This window comes from Phasianus colchicus, chromosome 20, assembly GCF_987193195.1.
Source record: "Phasianus colchicus chromosome 20, bPhaCol1.hap1.1, whole genome shotgun sequence".
In the NCBI taxonomy this organism is placed as follows: domain Eukaryota; kingdom Metazoa; phylum Chordata; class Aves; order Galliformes; family Phasianidae; genus Phasianus; species Phasianus colchicus.
The window spans coordinates 7,509,262-7,528,366 of NC_143455.1; the positions used below are offsets into that span (position 1 = coordinate 7,509,262).

Genomic DNA, 19,105 nt, shown 5'->3' on the forward strand with positions numbered 1-19,105 from the left:
CCACGGCCGTCCCTGCACCATCCCCATCTACCCACAGAACGGTCGGCTTGGAAGGGGTCTCGCAGCCCACCCACTTCCAACGCCCGCCCTGGGCTGCGTTCCCCCAGCAGCTCACACTGCCCAGCGCCCCTCCAGGCATGGAGCACCCACACTTCTCTGGGCAGCGGCGCCAGCGCCTCCCGGTGAGGAATTTCGGGAGACCTAAATCGCCCTTTTTGAGCTCAGAGCCGCTCCCCTCCCAGCACGGACGGCAGCGGTGCCGCTCCTCCAGCTGTGCCCCCCCGGCAGCGGCCGGGCCCCGTCTGATGCAACCATAACACCACCGCGTGGTCACGCACAGCTGTTCCCTCCGCCGGCCAATAGCAGCCGGCCTTTTTCCCTCTGTGGGCGGAGCCTCCCCGTCTTCCCAACGGCGATAGGTCGATATCCAAGTCAATCAATCGATAGGGCGGTCCTTCGGTAAGACCGCGGACCAATGGGAAGCGGCACCGCCCCGAACCGCCAGCACCGCGGAACCGGGGCCGGCGCGGGGGAGGCGGCGGCGGCGCGGCGGGGGCCGGAGCGGGCCGAGCCGCCGCGCCCGCTCCATGGAGGCCGCGGCCGAAGCCCCGGGGGGGCCGGCGGCGCTCAGCTGCTTCTCCTACAACCAGGACTGCACGTAAGCGGGGCGGAGGGGCGACGGAGATCGACGGCGGGTGGGAGGGGGGGCAGCCAGGAGCGGGTCCGCTCCCCTCAGGAGGGCTGGGCCTGACAGGGAGCCGCGCCGGGCGGCCCTCAGAGCCCCGCAGGGCCCGGTGCCTCCCGGTCAGACCCGGGCAGCTGGAAAGCGGCGTCCAGCAGGGCTCGATTTGCCGGCCGCCCTCGGCTGTGAGAGAACGGAGCTTCCCCGGCTCTGAATTGCGGCCTGCCCCTCCGCAGCCCGGCGCCGAGAGCCGTTTTCCCGGTGGCACAGCGAGCACCGCTGGGCTGGAAGCTCCGGTCAGGTTTGCGGACGTTCCTGTGGAGGTGCTGTCAGCCTCCCGTGCCCAAACAAAGAGCTGCTGACGTGAGCCCGCAGCTGCCAGCACGGGGGATTCCCGAGCAGCTGCTCGCTGAAGACTGGGACGTCAATGCTTGGCGTCTGAGCAGAGCCAGCCCTTGGCACGGCTGTGCCGTGTGCCTGCAGCCCTCGGTGCAGGCAGAGCCACTCCTGGCTCCGGAAAGCCCCTGTGTAATGCAGCAGGTGTGCCCGGAGGCCCCGTCTGCAGGCAGAGAGATGACCTCCCAGCAGCCACAGAATCCCAGTGGGTGACACTGTTGCACATGGATGCTCTGCTCAGCATCCTCAGATGGAAAGCAGAATGCTTAGGTTTGTTATACGTAGTTGGCTGAGCGGACACTGAAGTTGTGCCTTCTTAGAACACTGTATGATGAATTACCCATTCCTTTTATCTGCAGGGACTCCTTGCTGTGAATGCACTACCGGATCTAAACCAGTGGGCTTTTGTCTTATCTTTGCAGCTCCCTGGCAATTGGAACCACAACTGGATACAGGCTTTTCTCCTTAAGTTCCGTGGAGCAACTGGACCAGGTCCATGAAAGCAGTAAGTCTCCTCTCCCTGGGCGTTGGCACAGGCTTTAGCTATATTACTGCAATCTGGTTTGTTTTGAGGGACTGATCCTTCTTACTGCTCTTGCAGCAATGGCATCTATTTCTGCTGCTCACTTACCAGGACAGAAACAGCTCTGGTTAATGCCCTGTGCATGGCAGCCTTTAAAGCCAACTATGGCTGTGAAAAAACTCCTGAGCCACCATCAGTACTGTAACAGAGTTGGAGGAGTCCCACAAGTTTAGAATCCAGCTGATTCCTCACTGCTTCTCAGACTGACAGCAGCAGTTTGTTCTGGAAAAACCAGTATTTAGAGCTAGTTTGTGGGTTGAATGTTTCACATGAGAGGCTGCAGGCCACTAGCATGGACTCTGGATAACTCACAGGCTTTTAGTCCAATGTGTTATTTACTTGTAAGGTGTTTTTAATGGGCTTCCAGTCTAAAGAGGTCATTCAACAGCAGGCTTTCAGCCATTAGCTGTGCTCAGAGCAGCATGCAGCACACTCAACAACCCAAGACAAGACAGACCTTAAGCACATATTCCAGTGTAGTTCAGGCCAGAACCAGAAATGCTTCAGCTGAGATAACACCACACAAGATACAACCCACTCCTGTCTGCAGCGGAAACTTCAGCAACCAGGCATAGCAGCTTCATCTGGCACAAAGTTAAAGCTCCTTCTTTGCCTTACAGAGTAAGTGAGCTGCTGTAAGGCAGCAAGCCACAGCCATATTTCAAAGTTGTTTAGGAGTTTGGATTGTCCACACATTCAGATACAAAGATCAATGAGAAACAGATCCCTGGGGGTGTTACATGCATGGTAAGGGGCTGAGATGCATAGTCATACATCATGATTGTGTATCAGTCTTTATACTCCTCCAGTGCAGGACAGCCCAAGCACTGGTTCAGGACTATCTAATTAGAAGTCACAGTTCCCAGTTATTTAAGTAAGTGTCCAAAAGTATCATTGTAACAGTGCCTTTCCAACATAAGAGCCCAAATGTGGTCACTGCAAGACATACCACACCACTGTTCACCACAGCAATGGGAAGAGTAAATGTGTCAGCCTTCCCACGTCCTGAGAAGGCTAGGAGAAATCAGACACCGTGCAGAATGGACAGTGAGTTACACACAGCTGTGCCTTACCTTGGTAAGTCCTGGCCATTCACTGCCTCTAGGAAGGTCCCTGACCAAACTGGCTCTCATTTCCTTTCACAGGCATGAGCTCTTCCTTTTTTAAATCCCGCCCAAAGATTGATTACAGCTGGAGGGCTCTGCCCAGGAGGGCATGACAGCATTCTGCCTTCAGGAGAGGCTTCATTAACCCCTTCCTGCTTTGTGCCTGCTATGAGAAATTTTTAATAGAAGCTGATGTTGAACTTCTTAGCCCTGAGCCTAACCCCATTTCTTCCCGAGTTGAGTTTCACTTGTCACTGCAAACAAACCAACCATAAACCAAGCTAAAGACTGTCTTGCTTTCCTTCTATGCCCAGATGAAATCCCAGATGTTTACATCGTGGAGCGTCTGTTCTCCAGCAGCCTTGTGGTTGTGGTCAGTCATGCCAAGCCACAGCAAATGAATGTCTACCACTTCAAGAAAGGGACAGAGATCTGCAACTATAGCTATTCCAGTAACATCCTGTCTATCCGGCTGAATCGTCAGGTAAGAAGCTGGGGAAATGGGTTAGCCAGAGTTGTCCCACTCTGGCTCTTTACTGGTGCTGACTCTACACAGACCAGAGTCCATCTGGCACCCTGCTGCTCAGCTGGGTTTGTACTGTGTTTCTGCAGAGGGCTTGGAGGTATAGGTCCATGTTCTCTTCTACCAGCTCCACCTCAGTCCTGGTTACCTTTGGAAAAGGAGGAGGGTGGCTGTGGGTATCATCTGCCATAACCACTTCAGAGTCCTTGTTTTCTTAGCAGTTATACAAAGGCTTTTTGTTGTTTGCCTTCTGGCCTACTCAGTGTCCAGTTGTGCAAAAAAAAAAAAAAAAAAAAAAAAAAAAACACCTTTTCTTCATCTTTCTCCCTCTCCTGGATTCTACATCCTGAATCCAGGACCACCTCTGCCATCCTTATGCAGATGAGACTGTCAAAGTTGGTAACAAAACCCAGGAGTAATGTGAACCCCATGATGGAGGCAAAAGGCTGCTTCTCAAGTACTGCTAGGCACTGTGTTTTATTTTTAAAGGAGTAGAAAATGTTCAGGCCATTTGGAAGGAGGCTTTTATACTGTTAGCCTCTGGACTGATGTAGCCTTATGCAGCTCTGAGTCCTATTGGAAGATTTAAAATCATCTTTCTTTTATCCATAATTATATTCAAAGTATGTGCCATAAGAAGCTAAGGACATTTTACAATGAAGAAATAAGCAGTCTGGGTAATTGTATATAATCAGCTTCTCCTCACTTAGCAACAGTGGGACCTGCAGTAAGACTCTCCCATAAGGAAACGGAGGGTTGAGTTTCCAGTAAGGCTGTGTTTGACCAGAAGTTCCTGTACTACAATTAAATCTGTCCTAAATGGATTTTTTTCACTTAAGCTTATGGTGAAACCAGCAAAATAAGAACTTCCTGTGAATTGCAGATAGATGTATACGTATAAAAAGAAACTGGGAGGTTCTGCTTAGCATTTCTAGGACGTAAGTATGTGAGTAAAAAAAGTCCAGGATTTTTCCCATGTGGTGCTCCAGTGACTGCCTGAAGGTGATGTTAAAAGTCCATATAAAGCCAAATCTCACATAAGCTGTTAACACAGGAAAATGGTAGTAAATAAAACAGGAACAGAATTCAAACAGTGCATGTTTTTACTTGATCTGTCTGTGAAAAATCCTTGTGCAAACAAAAGAGCCCCTTGGATGTTGCTGATCCACTGAAATTCTTTGTTTCAGTCTCTACTATAACTCACATACACATGAAGCTAGGTCATGGTGTGTCTCAAAGCAGAAAGTAAGGCTGTACCATGAGATCAGTTAGAATCTCCCCTGCAGCCTCCCTGGATTCTCAGTTACTGTGCTAAAACCCTGCTGAATTTTTTTGAGACATTTGATAGTTTTTTTCTGGCTGTATTCATATCTAACACATCTTAAGTCCTCAACATACAACTCAACCACCCCACTTGATTTGTGTCAGACTTCGGTTCTGAAGAGAAATGTGAGATGCAGTGCCTTGAATGGTGTGCAGCAATTGCAGCACCAGGCACCTTCTGTGAGGCTGTCTTTGCACAGTGAGGATAAAACTCATTCCTCATCTCAGCAGGTTTTGCACTGATGTCAGCTGGGGCTGTGCAGGAGGCAGAGAATCAGCCCTCTCCAGCTCTTATCCAGGCCTCTTTTACCTCTTCACCTCCCAACCCTCTAATGTTTTCCTGGATTTTGTCCTATCAGTGCCAACATCTCTTGCTACAGCTCTGGCTTGCTGCTTTACTATCATTTGGAGTATTTCCCTTCACCTGTACATCAATAGCAGTGCGTTTTGCAGTTCTGGGAAAGTACATGGTGGCTTTGCTGAAATCAGCTGTATAAATATGACTCTGACAGTCCCTGCTAGCAAGTTGATGGCTTTTACTGTAGAAAAGGCAAAGTCTTCCTGGAAATGCAAAATGGCTGTGACACAGCCCCAGATGCTGTGGTTAGCAGGAATAGAAGTGGGAAAGAGTTTGATCTGAGAGTAATGGTGGAGCAAGGCAAAGATTTTCTAATGTGGGTGTTTTCAAGTTAGTAACTAAACTCCACATTTAGATACTAAATAAGTGGCCTCATTTCTAAAGAGGTGGAGGCTCTGTACATCCTGTACATTGGATTTGGGTGCTTCAGCTTCAGGAGTTTGGGCACAGTCTGGCCTCACACTTTTATTGGGATGTTTTCAGAGCTTCTGGACACATGGCACTAATATAGGTGGAGCTGTGCATACCCAGGGGTCAGAAAGTCCTCCAGCCAAATCCAAAGCCTGGTCCCAAAAAAGCCTCTATGTAAAATGCCTCTGCAGAAACTCATAGAGATCTGGACCATGCTGAGACACAGAGCAGAGCAATCACAGAAATGGTGGCCCAGTGCTAAAGTTACAATATTAGGCTTCCTTTTTCCTTTCTGCCTTTCCTGCCTGTGGTTTGGCAGCTCCTCACTCCGCAGCTGCCTCCTGCTGGGTGGGTGTTTGTTACTGATGAGTTCATCAGTTCAAACAGAAGAGGTGCAAGCATATAAGCTTGGAAATACCCTGCCTGTCTGCCAAGATGTGCAAACACTAGGTGTGAAGCACCAACCTCTGTGACTGTCCCTGAACAAACTGTTCTTAGCCCAGTTTTATGCAATTCTGCCTCACAACTTTGGGCACATAAAGCACAGTCTTGCCTGCTTATGCTGACACATTAGGTTTAGCAATAGTGGGAGGCCCACCACTTACTTGCTTGCTTCCAGTTTGGGAAAAAGTCAGGGCAAGGGCAGGAAATCTCATCTGCAGGCAGGCTAACAAGCAGGACTGGCAGCCTCTCTGTTCCCTGGTCTTCATGATCAAAACATAGTTTGCTGTGAAAAGAACTGCAAAGAGAAGTTGGGGTAGAAATAGATGTTAACCAAGACCCATGGCAAGGGTATAACCAAGGTCTGTCTTTGTGTTCTTAGGGCCTCGAGATGTGGAAGATCAGTTTGTAGAGTAACAGAGAAGTTGTTACCATGTTCTATCTGCTTTCTAAGGCAAAACCAGATGTAGTCAATTCTCAGAAGCAGAGCCATCCAAAATCAAAGGGTGTCCAGTGGGAGGGGATGTAGAAGCAGAAGAGGTTATGTTTCTGCAGCATTAAGGCAAAATCCCTGCTGAGTTTTTCCAGCAGCAATATTTGAGTGTGCCAAGTATGGGAGCAGTGCTGGTGAGGCTCTGTACCTGTGTCCTTGCAGAGGCTGATTGTTTGCCTGGAGGAGTCAATTTACATCCATAACATAAAGGACATGAAGCTCTTGAAGACTATCCTGGATACGCCTCCAAATACAACAGGTAAGCAAAGGAATCTGTATGTAAGGGAGAGGTGAGCTCTGCAGGAGCCTTCTGTAGCCACAGTATTTGTTTTAGAATTCAAACCAGCCTGTGGTGTGTGTATTCTTAGCAGCATGATTAATTCAGCATTGGGGAACCAGAAAAGGAGGCAGTCAGGCTTCTGAGAGAAGAAACCCTGCTCTGTCCTGAGTAAATGCTTCAAAGACAGCAGCATGGTTTGAGTTAAGTTCAGTCCCTTCCCATTCTAGAAGGGATACCCTGGCTTCCTGGAGCACACCTTTGTTCCCTGTTACAAGACCTGTAAGGCAGGCCAGGACTTCAAACTCCCCTTCATATACAGGGCAACTTCATATTCTCCCTGTGGGGCTCCCAACCCCTCTCTTTAGCGTGCCCTCTGTCAGAGTCCCACAGTGCTTTCCCTCAGGACAAAGGGGCCCTGCTTCCCTGCTGCCAGCGTGAGTCAGCTGTGGAGGCACACCTTGGCACTCCCTGCAGACCTGCTTCACACCACAGGGACGCGGTGGCTCCTGTGATCAATTAGGTGCTCAGAGTCAGCTCCCAGAGTGAGTAGTGCTGCAAAGAGCACCTGGGACAGAAAACACAGCCAGGCACAGTGCTGATTCCACCGTGCCTCTGAGCCAGCCCTGCCAGGGGAGTTCCCCGAGCTTGGGCTGCCGCCTGGTATTGTTCCACACACAGGAGAAACCTACAGGGCAGGGCAGGTGGCTGCGCAACAGATTTTCCCTGCCTAGTGTAGGGTGAATCCTGCTGATGGAGAGGAGGAGTTTTTAGCAGTGAGCAGGGAAGCCTGGCTGAGCGCCCACGGCAGCGCTGCCGGATGGAGCTGTGACATCCCGGTCGCAGACCGCAGCAGCTTTCCAAGGGCGGTTGGTTGTGAAGTTATTGATGTGCTCATGCCTGGCTTCTGGGCTTTCAAGGGATGCTGTTCTGGCTTCTCCCCTGACCTACTTCAGGTCTTAACAGATGGCCTCCTCATGTAGATTAAACATACTAAATACTGCAAATATAATTAAAGTTTAAAACCTTCCTGAGAAAGCCCAGCAGCAGCATGCGGGAAGGGGATATTCCGGGCCCGGAGCTGTTCTGATCAGGTCACGCTTTAAAAGCAACAGCAATCAGCAGTCACTGGGACAGGACTAGGCTGCTGCAGATCATAGGACTTCATGCAGGCTTAATTTTCTAAAACCCTTTCACCACAGCAGCTGTCATTGAAATGAGCTGAGTGACAAGTGCTGTGACATGTGTGCTGCCTTTGTCCCCCAGCATCTGCTTTGCTCCCAAGCCTGACCCCAAAGACAGCGTGTCCAGGAGGCCAATACAGGCCCAGCTTACTGCTCCTTTTCAGAGCAGGGATCTGGGGATTTGCTGCACTCCCGTGGGGCAGTCAATGTGGGATCACTGCCTGGCGCTGTGCAGGACCCAGCTCCCAACCCATCTCTTTCCTTCAGCTTGGGCTGCACACAAGGGACTGCGGGTCGAGCAGCCTGTGCTGTCACACGGCTGAGGGAAGTGCAGTGACCTCGGGCTCCCCTCACACACACATGCCAGGAGAAGCGATGCTTCCTGCGGGGCGATGTGCACAGCCTTTCCAGGATGATCGCACGCGCCGCGGGCTGCCGCTCGGTAATGTCTGGCCAGCCTCCTCCATGCAGGAGAGGAAAATGCCCGGGGTGGGCGAGTCTGTTGTTTTTCATGCATGCTCAAATAAGGAGTGAATTTCTCTCCTGAGAGAAAACCACACTGCTTAGTTGTGAGCTTTCAACTCAGGCGAGCACACGAGCCAGGCTGATTGCTCGTGCATGAAGCAAAGCCCCCAGGGAGTACGGCTCTGCAGAGCGGGGCTGTCTGTCACCATCAGCATGCTTGCTGTTCAGGAGAGCACTGGTGGCTCTTTTCCCCTGAGAGTCCCAGCCCAAACTGCTCCAGGGAGGGCAGGAGAGCCTCAGGGAGGCTGTGTGGTGACTCATGTCAGAGGCAGGATTTGCACTGAGGTTGTTGTGCTCAGTGCTCATGCTGACATGCACACCGTGAGGGCTGATCTGTGGAAACAACTGCAGCTTTGGAAACTACTTCAAGTCGTTCCCTTGAACCCCGAGACCCCACTGGACCTGCTGCCCTGGCACTGAAGCCATGCTTCTCCCATGCTGTAGGTGTTTCTCCATGCTGCCAGAGGAAGCCCCCTATGATGTGGCAGCTACAGAGACGCTGTACTGAGCCATGCCCACTCCTGTGCCCACTGATTCTTGCTAGGCTGCCAGGTGCCAGGACCAGAAGAGCATTTTCAAAGGCTGCTGTATGGCTTGTGCTCTGTGTTCTTCGTACATCCCTGAGGTCAGCTCAGTACACTCACATCTGTGTTTTCCCCTGGCCTGCTTTCCCATTTGCTTCTCCCAGACAGGCGCATAGCAGAGGAAGAGGATGACTCACACCGGCCAGCTCAGAGCTTGCTTTGTTGAGCTTCAGCCTTCCATAGGCCCGCACTAGAAGGGGCTACACTGACCCCTGGTGCTGTCTGGGCTGGGGAAGACCCTCCTCAGACACACAATTGCTCTGTACAGCAGTCTCAGAGCTGTCTGCATTCCCCTAGCCTGCCTTTCTTGGGTGCCATCACCTCTGCTGCCTCTGCTTCACTTCCCTGCAGCGCACACAGTCCTTGGCATGATGTAAGTGCTTCTCACTGATAGGGAGTGGACCTCAGGGGCCTTTGGCCCATCCTGAAGCTCCTGGCTGTGCTGCGGTCTCTTTGTTTAGTTATAAACAATGACCTAAAACAAGAGCTTCAGCTGATTCTTCTCTACTTCTGGGCCAGGGCCAGAGCAGTGTCCTGACATGACAGCTTGCACAGTGTCTGTGCGCGTGTCAGTGCGCATATGTGCCCGTGTGTGTGTGTCCTGTTTGGGCAGTGAGGAGCACAGCCCCGCAGCCTTTAACCCTGCAGCTTCCTCCCCACGTGGGGGACGTGGGACCCCTGGGTGGCAGCCAGGAAGCTGGGGTCATGCTGAGCCCCTGGCTGAGTGCTGGGATGACTGGGAGCACGCAGACATGGGGCAGGAAGCAAGTGAGATCCATTGCTGCGTGTGACATGATCCACTGTGATGATCCTCAGCCAGCGGCAGAAATGAGAGGCAGGAAGAGGTCCTCCGTTGCTGGGTCAGCGGGGGGACAGGCGGATGGACAGCCCTACACACACATTCATCCATCCCTGTCGTTTCCTGCAATTCCAGCTCACTTGAAAGGGGATGTTTGGGAGATTTTATCCTCATGTTGGCATAAAAACAGATGGTTATTAAAGGGAAGAAATCCTCGTACGGGTAAGATTCAGCTCAGCTCAAGTTCCTCATCTGCCAGAACCTCCCTGCACAACTGTGGCATTTGCTTTATCTCCCTCTGCTTCCCTTTTCCTATCAGTGAAGGAAGTGGCAGTGCCTGGCCCCATGGCTGCAGCTCAGAGCTCCAGCTGTGCACTTAGCTCTGCTTACATCTGCAACTGTCCAGATGTGCGGGGACAGGAGCCCTGTTAGCCCTGAGACCAAGGAACCTTTGGTCCCTACATTCTTGCCTTCTCAAAGGAGATGTTTAAGGAGGAGAAGGAAGGAGCTTCAGCAGGACAGGGGCTCTCAGAGCAGGGTTTGGGGAGGCCGTGGTGGGGTGCAGGAGCCATACTGTCCCGTACCAGCAGGTGTCCCCACGGCTGAGGCGTTGCCAGCATCCAGCTGGCGCACACCCGGTACCGGACACCATCCCAAAATGTGACAGCACCCGAACCCCTGCGGTGTCCATGGCCACGTTTCTGCTTTCTTTGCTCCACCAGCAAACAACCTCAGCTGTGTCCTTCTTGCCCTGCCAGGTCTGTGCGCTCTCTCTATCAACCACGCCAACTCCTACTTGGCTTATCCCGGCAGTGCAACCAGCGGAGAGATCGCACTTTACGACGGAAATACTTTGGTAAGTGTGAAGCTCGCCCATTTGGATACCGGCAGGGACTGAAAACAAACAGAACCACAGCAGAGCCAGCAGGGCCTTGGGGAAAGATGAATAAATGCACTCTGCTGCACTGCAAGGAATATTTGCCTGGGGCAGGCACATTCCCTATCCCCTTTGCCTGGATGTCGCACAAAGCAGACAGCCTCTTTGAGATCAGAACATCCATTTCCCAGTACTGGATAGTGAGGGGAATGTGACCCATGCTCGAGGGCAGCTGACAGGTTGGCACAGACAGGGCTCAGCGAGCTTCAGCCTCACGCCCAGAGGGAGTGATGTGAGCGGGGTGGCTCACAGAGCTTGGAGCTGCTCCAGGCATAGGATGCAGACAGCTGCCACAGGCTGCAAGGGATGCTGAACCCCGAGCCATGAGAAGGATGAGGTGCTCACATCCTCCTCAGGAAATTTGCCCCTGGCTAGGAGAGGGGTTGCAGTTATCTGCAGTTTATGCCAGGGATTTGGATTACATAAGGCTGCTGCTCTGTACATGCAGTAGGAGCTGAAGATCTATAGCAGAGGAAAGCAGAGCACATATGGGGAAAACACACTGCTGCTGTGGAGAAATGCTAGCAGGAGCCAGGGCTTCCCACAGGCAGTGGGGCCACAGCAGTACTTGCTGTACAGCCAGAGTGCGTAGAGCCAAGGCACAAAGAAATGCCAGGCTTTGGGGGCACGGCTGCGAGCCTGCAGCCTGCCTGAGGGGCAAGGAGCTGAGGACATCTGTGTCCAGGAGGAGCTTTTGATAAGCACAGTGCTTGTAGCAGGTGGAGAGTGAGCTCGAGGCAGGGCAGGGACTTCTGAAGGGATACCAGAAATGCAGTACGGTCCCTTGAATACACATGGGCAGTTCTGCATAGGGCATGAGGCAAGAACGCCCTGTGCTTACGCAGTTTGAGAAGCAGTGTGTCTCTTTACTCTCACATCACCTTCTGTCCTACAGAAAACAGCCTGCACGATTGCTGCCCATGATGGGCCTCTAGCTGCCCTAACCTTCAACTCCACCGGGTCGAAGCTGGCGAGTGCTTCTGAAAAAGTGAGTGAGCACTGCTGGGAGCAACCTCCTTGCCACTAACAGCCCATGGCTGGCAGAGGGGCACAGCCAGCCTTGGAGCATGGAATGCAGGGACAGGGGATGTTGGGGCAGCCCATTTTTAAACACAGCTTCCCAGGGAGGGGCACTCAGGTAACTGACTTGTAGGAGGCCAGCATATTGTGCCCATATTGAACCAGGCTGACAAACAGAGCCTCTACATGTTCTGAGTTTCCTTGGTGTGTCAGGTCTCGTGCTCTTTGCCCTGCTCCTGTGTGATCTTTCCATCTGCATTTTTTGCAGGGCACAGTCATTCGTGTATTTTCCATTCCTGGTGGGCAAAAGCTTTATGAATTCCGTCGAGGAATGAAAAGGTCAGTTCATGCTTCTATCAGTGACAAGTACACAGAGGGCTCCTGGAGCAGAAATGTAAACATGGGGACAGAGCACCGTCAGATCCTGGCAGCTTTGGCATCTTTTGCAGAAAGAAAACAAGAGTGAGCATATCAGATAGAAATGTCATTGTGCCAGACAGCCGCGCTGCGCCCAGCTGCCTCCAGCAAGCTTAGCAATTCCATTCAGTGTGTCACAGAACAGGGCAATCACAGAGAACAGAGGTAGATTCAGTCCATCTTCTCTGTCCATTTTTTGTTTCTTACTTGAAATAATGAAGTCTTCAGAGTTATCATCCTAATCCTTCTCAAAGGAGGTGTTTTGAAACTGCTAAGCCACTTGCACAGAGCCCAAGTCTTGATGGCAGGGGTGGGCTGGGTTTTTTCTCTCCCTTTCCTCTGTGAGCAAAACCTTGCAGTTCCCATGCAGCGGGGCGCCAAGCAGTGAATGGTCTGTGCTTGGCCCTAGGTATGTGAATATCAGCTCTCTGGTGTTCAGCATGGATTCCCAGTTCCTGTGTGCTTCGAGTAACACAGAGACAGTGCACATCTTTAAACTGGAGCATCTCACTGACAGGTGAGGGAGTAACCTGAGCTAACCTGCTCCAGGGGTGTCCACTGTGGGCATCTGCCTGTACAGCTCTGTTTGTCCCCCCTCAGCCGCCCAGAAGAGCCACCAACCTGGAGTGGGTACATGGGAAAAATGTTCCAGGCTGCCACCAACTACCTCCCTGCCCAGGTGTCGGGCATGATGAACCAAGATCGAGCCTTTGCCACTGTCCGCCTCAACATCTCTGGACAAAGGAACATCTGTGCCCTCTCCACGTATGTATTGATATCTGTGTCCCACTGCCACACCAGCCTTCAAGCAGACACAACTATGGATGCTTGCCTCCCCCGCTGTGCCTGTTACCTTGCACCCTGCAGAGCACACAGTGTATGTTTGCTGTCAGTGTGTGCATGCAGCTGTTGTGTTTGAACTCGTGATGCTTTTCTACTTAGGATTCAGAAGCTGCCTCGACTGCTGGTGACTACATCTGATGGACATCTCTACATCTACAACTTGGACCCGCAAGATGGAGGAGAGTGTGTCTTAATTCAGAAACACAGGTAAATGCCCCTCCAGTGCATTGATGTTCCCTACACATTTGAGGTAAATGCTGATCCTTAAAAACTAAGAAAGGGAAATTTTACCTGCAAGCACAAAATGGAATTGTAGGAGCAAGAACATTGGAACTGAGTTGTGATTTTAGTTGCTTGATCTAGCAGACATCAGTGAGGACCATGTCAGCAGCATCGTGCAGAACAAAGCAGGGACATCTCAGGCAGCTGTGGGACATAGCCTAGATGGCAGAGGTGGGCTTGAGGAGATGCCTACATCAGCAGCGCACAGACCTGAGGGCGGCAGAGAGCAGAGCACCTCTCCCAGGCATCAGCGGGTGTTGAGAGCCAACTGTGGGGCTGCGATCATGTGGAGCAGCTTTGGGAGCTTCCGTCAACAAAACCTCACACACACGCATGCCTGCAGGCACGCAGTGCCTCAGCAGAGCCTTCCGTGCTGCCGTTCCGTTTGTATGCCAATTTGATTAAGCACGTAACCCCACATCTGGGCTACTTGGCTCCAGATGTGAAGCCTTTGGGGTGGGGTGCGATGTAATATGTGCTGTAAGCCAGGACGTGGCCAGCAGCCAGGAAAATGCCAACAGATTTTTAAAAGCCACAAAACAAAAGTGCTTCAAAGCTGCGCTGTCCAGCGTGCTCCGGCCGCCAGCCTCCCACCTCCTTCAGACACTGCTGACCCCCCTCCCGTGCTCCCATTGTGCTGTGGCTGTCCGGAGCTGGCAGCCCTGCATTGTATGTGGGTTCCTCTTTTTAGCATCAGAGGACTGAAAAGGGCCCTTGGGTCATGAGTTACATTACATCATACTATATCTCTGCTTAGGCTCCGTCCGAAACTAGCCAGCACTGCTTTTCCCATCTAGTCCACTCCTGTTGAAAGCCCTTTAGAGCCCCCTCCATGATTAGAAACACTGTTTGCCTTTGTAACCTAAAGCTTTTGTGGTCAATCTGTTCCCTTCTATTCTCATGCCAGCATTGTCCTCTAACTGAAGTACTGCTTTCCCTATCTTCTGCATCCCCCCTGCTTCATTTGGAGAGCACAATGATCTCCTCTTCTGCAGCACTGTTAGGGCTGCAGTCAAAGTTTTGATGCAGTGTTACAAATCATAGAACTGTAGGATGGTTTGGGATAGAAGGGACCTTTACAAACCATCTAGTTCCAGACCCTACCTGGCATTGGCCTAGGCACTTTCCAACTGTTCAGTTGGGTGATGTGCCTCAAAGAGACACGAGTGCAAATGTGTGTCTAGCTAGTGCTGGGGGAGGAATGAATGGGATCAGAACTAATTCTTCTTCCCTCTTTTCTCCTGTACAATCAGTCTGCTTGGCTCAGGAAAAATGGAGGAGAACAAAGAAAATGATCTTCAGCCTCCATTACCTCAATCTTATGCAGCAACTGTAGCCAGACAAAGTACAGTGCCTTCAACTTCGACCATGCCAGGTAAGCACCACACCTGCCCTTTCTTGGAGCAAAGAAAGCAAGACAGCCCCTGGAGCAAAGCGGGAAGTCTCTGAACAATAAGATGTTCACTCTAACCATAAACAGCCCATGTGCAAGGCACACTGGGGTAGCAGGGCCTTCTGCAGCTCATCCAGTTCATTCTATTGGGAATGGGTCACTTATTTTCTGCTCTGCTTGCCCAGACCCCTTGCCAGGCAGCTGCAGTCCATTCCTGATAGGTAGTGTTGATTGTGATACCTTTCCCTTCTGCTGCCCCCAAATGCTCTGCCAAATGCCAGAGAAATCAGGATGTGTTAAAACACTGATAACAGCATTACAGCTGTTTGTTTCTAGCCTCATAGCACCCATTTATCAGCAGTGCTTTGCATTTCCACTTCTGCAGGTTATTCGGAGGATGGTGGTGCCCTGCGAGGAGAGGTTATCCCAGAGCATGAGTTTGCAACTGGACCAGTGTGTCTCGATGACGAGAATGAGTTTCCTCCTGTGAGCATTCAGGACCCCTAAAACAGCAATTCAACCCCAATGCTAAGAAGAAAGTACTAACCTCTTACAGAAGAAATTCTGTTGCCCTGACCTTGTCCCAGTTAGCTGTGAAGCTTAAAATAACTAATTCAGGTATAGGGAGAGTGCCAGGAACATCACACCCCTACTACATGGCAGCTGGGATGGGGCAAGGATGATCAGCCTCATAATTAGAGAGAGACCTGAACAAATGAGCAGAATGAAGTTCAGATGCAGAACGGAGTTCAGACCCAGATCTGACCTTTGTGCCTTGCTCAGATTTCTAGTATTATCAGGAATAGCTTTAATTTGAACAATGCCGTCATTTAGAAATAAAAACTTAGTTTTCCCTGTTGCATTTTCAATCAGTTGTATTAGCTTATGGAAAACAACTGGAACATACCTGAACCTCATCAGCCCTCTGGAAATATCTCATTTCCAGAAAAAGAAACAAAGCAAAACAGATTTTTAAGCCATTGTTTTGGTTTTTTTTAAGTGGCACTTTCTCAGTTACTGTTGGAAGAACATACTGGCTTTATAAAATCTAACTTAAGCCTGGCAGTGTCTCTCCCGCTCTTCTTCCTGTTATATAAGCATTTATGGTGTTAAATACTTGACCCCTAATTGGACAGATATTGCTTACAGTGCTGTGATCTGGCTGTAATCAGCAGCATCTTCATGATAGTAATGCATTAATACAGCAGAATACTGTAATGGATTTCAAGCTGTAGACTTGGCAGACTTTGGAATTCCTTATTCCACTTTCACATATCCTGCTGTTGGAGATTTGCCTGAAGAAGGAGGAAGTAAAAATTTCATTGGGATCCCAGGATTTGTTCCATATGCTGGGGCTGACCTCCTCTGTAAGGCACTTTCAAATTAAGTGATGCAAAGAGTTATTTATATAAAAGATGACTAATTCGTGCCTCCCTTTGAAACTCTGCCTAAACGCAGCTCTTCAAGTCACATAAATCTTAGACCGATTCTCTTTACCTGTACCACAGCTTGTTGGAGACAGAGAACAAGAGTTTTCTATTTCTCCTACTCCATCCCCTAAGGAGGACATTTCAGTGTCTCCCATCTGGTCAAAGCCCTTTGGGCCGCAGAGCAGCTGGAAGGAATATTTGAGGAGCAGCACAGCCAGAGAGAAATCCTTTGCTTCCTTCTGACGAACCTGCTCTTTGAGCATGTGGTTTGGGGCCATGCAAATGCCAGCAAGCAGGAACCACGCTGCTCCTGAATGAGCCTGCCTGCTGGGACTGCGCTGTAAAAACCAGCCCCAAACCCCTGCTGTACAGGCAGGGGTTTTATTAAATGGACTTTGATCTGTCCAAATCCTGTGCTTTAATTAACCTAACGGAGCAACTTACATGTGTAATGTTAGGGAGGAGGTGGTGTGAGAGGGAAGGAGCTTTCCAAAAATACTCCCTGATACGGCAGCTTAGCATTTGGAGCTTCCAGATAAAGTGTGTACAGTCAGGACTTCAGCTTTGCCCTCCATTGCTGACGGTGATGTGTTTTGCATCTGCTCTGCTCGCTGGTGCAGTGCTGGCTCCTGCTGTGTGCTGCATAGGGAGACTCAGTTGGGATGTTTTGATGTTCTGAATTTCACTCAGCTTTGCTGTTTTCTCAGCGCTGAGCAGTTTGGTGACTTGTCCAAGAGGGGTTTCAGGGATCGGTCACTTCTGTGCGGAGAAGGAGGGAGAAGAAAACTGACCTTATCCAACAAAAATGTTTTGACAGCATTCTGTTTTGTGGAAACATGGGAAGGGTTTTGTTTGTTTTCCAATGTGCAACAAAAAGACATTTAAAAACCTCAAAACTTGTGACAAAATGGAATATTTACCCACAGCCCACGAGCACGGCTTTGAACTCAGACGTACTTCTGGAGGAACAGCAGTGCTGAGACCCAGCGGATCCTCTCCATTTTGAAATGGTTTGCCTTCCCCTGACCTCAAGTGCTGGTGAGCAAGACTTCAGAGGCTCAGCTGTTAATAACAAGGAAATGCAGCATCGGTCTAATGCACAATCTGTGGCTGATGGTAGAAAACTGCCTCTTCATTAAATGGAAGGAGGGACAGGTCAGAGAAGAGATAAGCACAAGGATGGCTTGTAAAAACACCTCAGTAAGAATGAATGTGGCTATTGCTATTGATGATGCCAGCACTGCTGAAGTATCCTGTAGCAAGAGGTTAAGTTCAAAGTTGAATTACGTGTCTTGCTTACACTGATGGGCTGGATTAAATGCTCTCAGGTCTCCTAGGGGCTCTGGAGTAACTGCGATCTTCTACAGAAGGTACTCAGGCATTTTTGAGATGGACAGCAGGCTGGAGGAGAAGGTGAAGAGAAAATGCTGTGCCTCAGATGGGCTCAAGAAAGCAGCATTGCACCTGAACTGAGCAATTGGACGGCGCCGTGGGAAGAATGAGCCCAGCTCTGGCTGCAAGCAGTTAGGATGGTCCCTGCCATTCTCACCAAGCAGTTGCCACCTCTCTGCAGGTTCATTGATGTCACTGAAGCTTCTAGCAGTGTCAGAAACATTGGTGTGTGTTCACAGCTGGCTGCTCAGCCTCAGCAGGCACTGCAGGGTAGGGCTGTGAGGTTCCACAGAAGAAATTCCATAGGATTCAGTAGGAGTGAAGCCAGATGGTGCATGTGGCATGTGTTTATACATGAGTAGCTCATGTGAAGTGTTTCAGAGTCTTTGCTGCTCCCACTTTGCTCTCTCTGGCTGCTTTATCACTAAATGGTTTTGGTAATACTTAGGATTGGTTTTGCCTTGCCTTGTTCAGGTTGGATATTAGGAACAACTTCTTATCTGAAAGCATGGTCAGATGTTGGCACAGCTGCCCAGGGAGGTGGGGGAGTCCCCACCCCTGCAGGTGTTCCAGAACAGTGCAGATGTGGCACTGAGGGATGTGGTCAGTGGGCACAGTGGGGGCAGGTTGGGCTTGGGGATCTTAGTGCTCCTTTCCAACCTTAATGACTCAATCACCCTCTAATTCTATAATTCAGTCTGCGTTTCATCTGCAGTCCCCAGTGATGAACATTGCGCTCCGTTCTCCTACTGTGCCAAAGCTGAATTTCTAGGGGACTTAGTGGGGCAAACACAGCTCACCCAGAGTGACCCCAGTCCTGCAAGCAGGGCTGCACTCAGTGCCGTGCCCACCCCAGGCAGGACACAGCACCAAGGCAGCTGGTTCCAGTTCCCAAGGCTTTAAATTTGGGGAGGGGGAGAGTAAATAAATAAACCTCTGACAAATCTGCCTTTGGATGGAAAGTAAAACACTGCAGGACATCCCTCCCCTTCTCCTCCCATGTACGTAAAACCAACTTGAAACACACCCCGTTGCTGGGAAAAGTAAGGCTGTTCTGTTTTGATTTTGGTAGATAATCTTGTGCCGTGGAGGTCAGCCGGGCAAAGCGAAGAGGTCATGATGGAAGCAAACATCCGTGTGTAGGACAGCTGCTGGGAAGTGCTTTGGAGCAGCCAGGAATCTCGAAGAACAGATTTGTGAGTCTTCAAGAAGACTAAAAAATCCAAGGTGGGCCACTGCTTTTAACTAGAGTACGTGTAAGTGAATAGCTGGTCCTGCTCACCCCTTGTTTTTAATCCTTGTCTGGGTGGGGTGTCCATGTACTGTATGCACGTTGCTATATTTAACAAACCATATGTTAGAACCACATTGTAAATGCTAATTTAATCAGATCTGTATGTAACCAGGATTTTATATACCTGTTTTACCCATTTCTAATTTATGCTGTTTTATGTGTATAAATGTACTTATAGGAAGATATATTAAACTTATGTCTTTGTACAGTACATACTATTTTACCCAAGCAAAGTATTTTTGCAGTGACACAAGAAAAGATGCGATTTGCTACAGCTAAAGACAGAATAAAGTCACAGTCCGTCCCTGGCAGCTCGCTGCCCGTGCTCCTGCTGTTCTTTGTGGGGCCCTAAAGATGTCAGTCTTGATTAAGCTTTAGCAAGTGGGTTTGGGGCGCTGCTGAGAGGTTGGTG

The 19,105-nt window shown here is 50.3% G+C and overlaps 2 protein-coding genes across 3 annotated transcripts in view; one reads left to right on the top strand and one right to left on the bottom strand.

Moving 5' to 3' along the window:
- Positions 1-530: 530 nt before the first annotated feature.
- On the top strand, positions 531-19,006 carry WIPI1 (WD repeat domain, phosphoinositide interacting 1). 2 transcript variants are annotated; one of them, XM_031598841.2, is made up of 13 exons: positions 531-658; positions 1,501-1,583; positions 3,082-3,251; positions 6,479-6,575; positions 10,444-10,541; positions 11,518-11,610; positions 11,911-11,981; positions 12,469-12,576; positions 12,660-12,824; positions 13,002-13,109; positions 14,438-14,559; positions 14,963-15,063; positions 18,472-19,000. In XM_031598841.2, exons 1-13 carry the CDS (start codon positions 588-590, stop codon positions 18,517-18,519), a joined length of 1,335 nt encoding a protein of 444 aa, XP_031454701.1. In that variant the 5' UTR covers positions 531-587; the 3' UTR covers positions 18,520-19,000. The 2 variants fall into 2 exon arrangements, with proteins under 2 accessions (XP_031454701.1, XP_089978259.1); XM_090122133.1 differs by lacking the exon at positions 14,963-15,063 and having other exon boundaries at positions 18,472-19,006.
- Positions 16,853-19,105, bottom strand: part of ARSG (arylsulfatase G) — a 43,386-nt gene continuing 41,133 nt past the window's right edge. The window contains exon 15 of the mRNA XM_090122127.1: positions 16,853-17,069. Within this exon, the coding sequence (XP_089978253.1) occupies positions 17,066-17,069 (4 nt within the window). The 3' untranslated portion in view covers positions 16,853-17,065. The remainder of the gene's footprint in view (positions 17,070-19,105) is intronic.

Bases quoted from the DNA above. Each gene is read 5' to 3' on its own strand.
- WIPI1 (XM_031598841.2), top strand. From the start codon at position 588: ATGGAGGCCGCGGCCGAAGCCCCGGGGGGGCCGGCGGCGCTCAGCTGC. The intron at 1,584-3,081 runs GTAAGTCTCCTC...TTCTATGCCCAG, and splicing joins GGACCAGGTCCATGAAAGCA to ATGAAATCCCAGATGTTTAC. The intron at 10,542-11,517 runs GTAAGTGTGAAG...TCTGTCCTACAG, and splicing joins TTTACGACGGAAATACTTTG to AAAACAGCCTGCACGATTGC.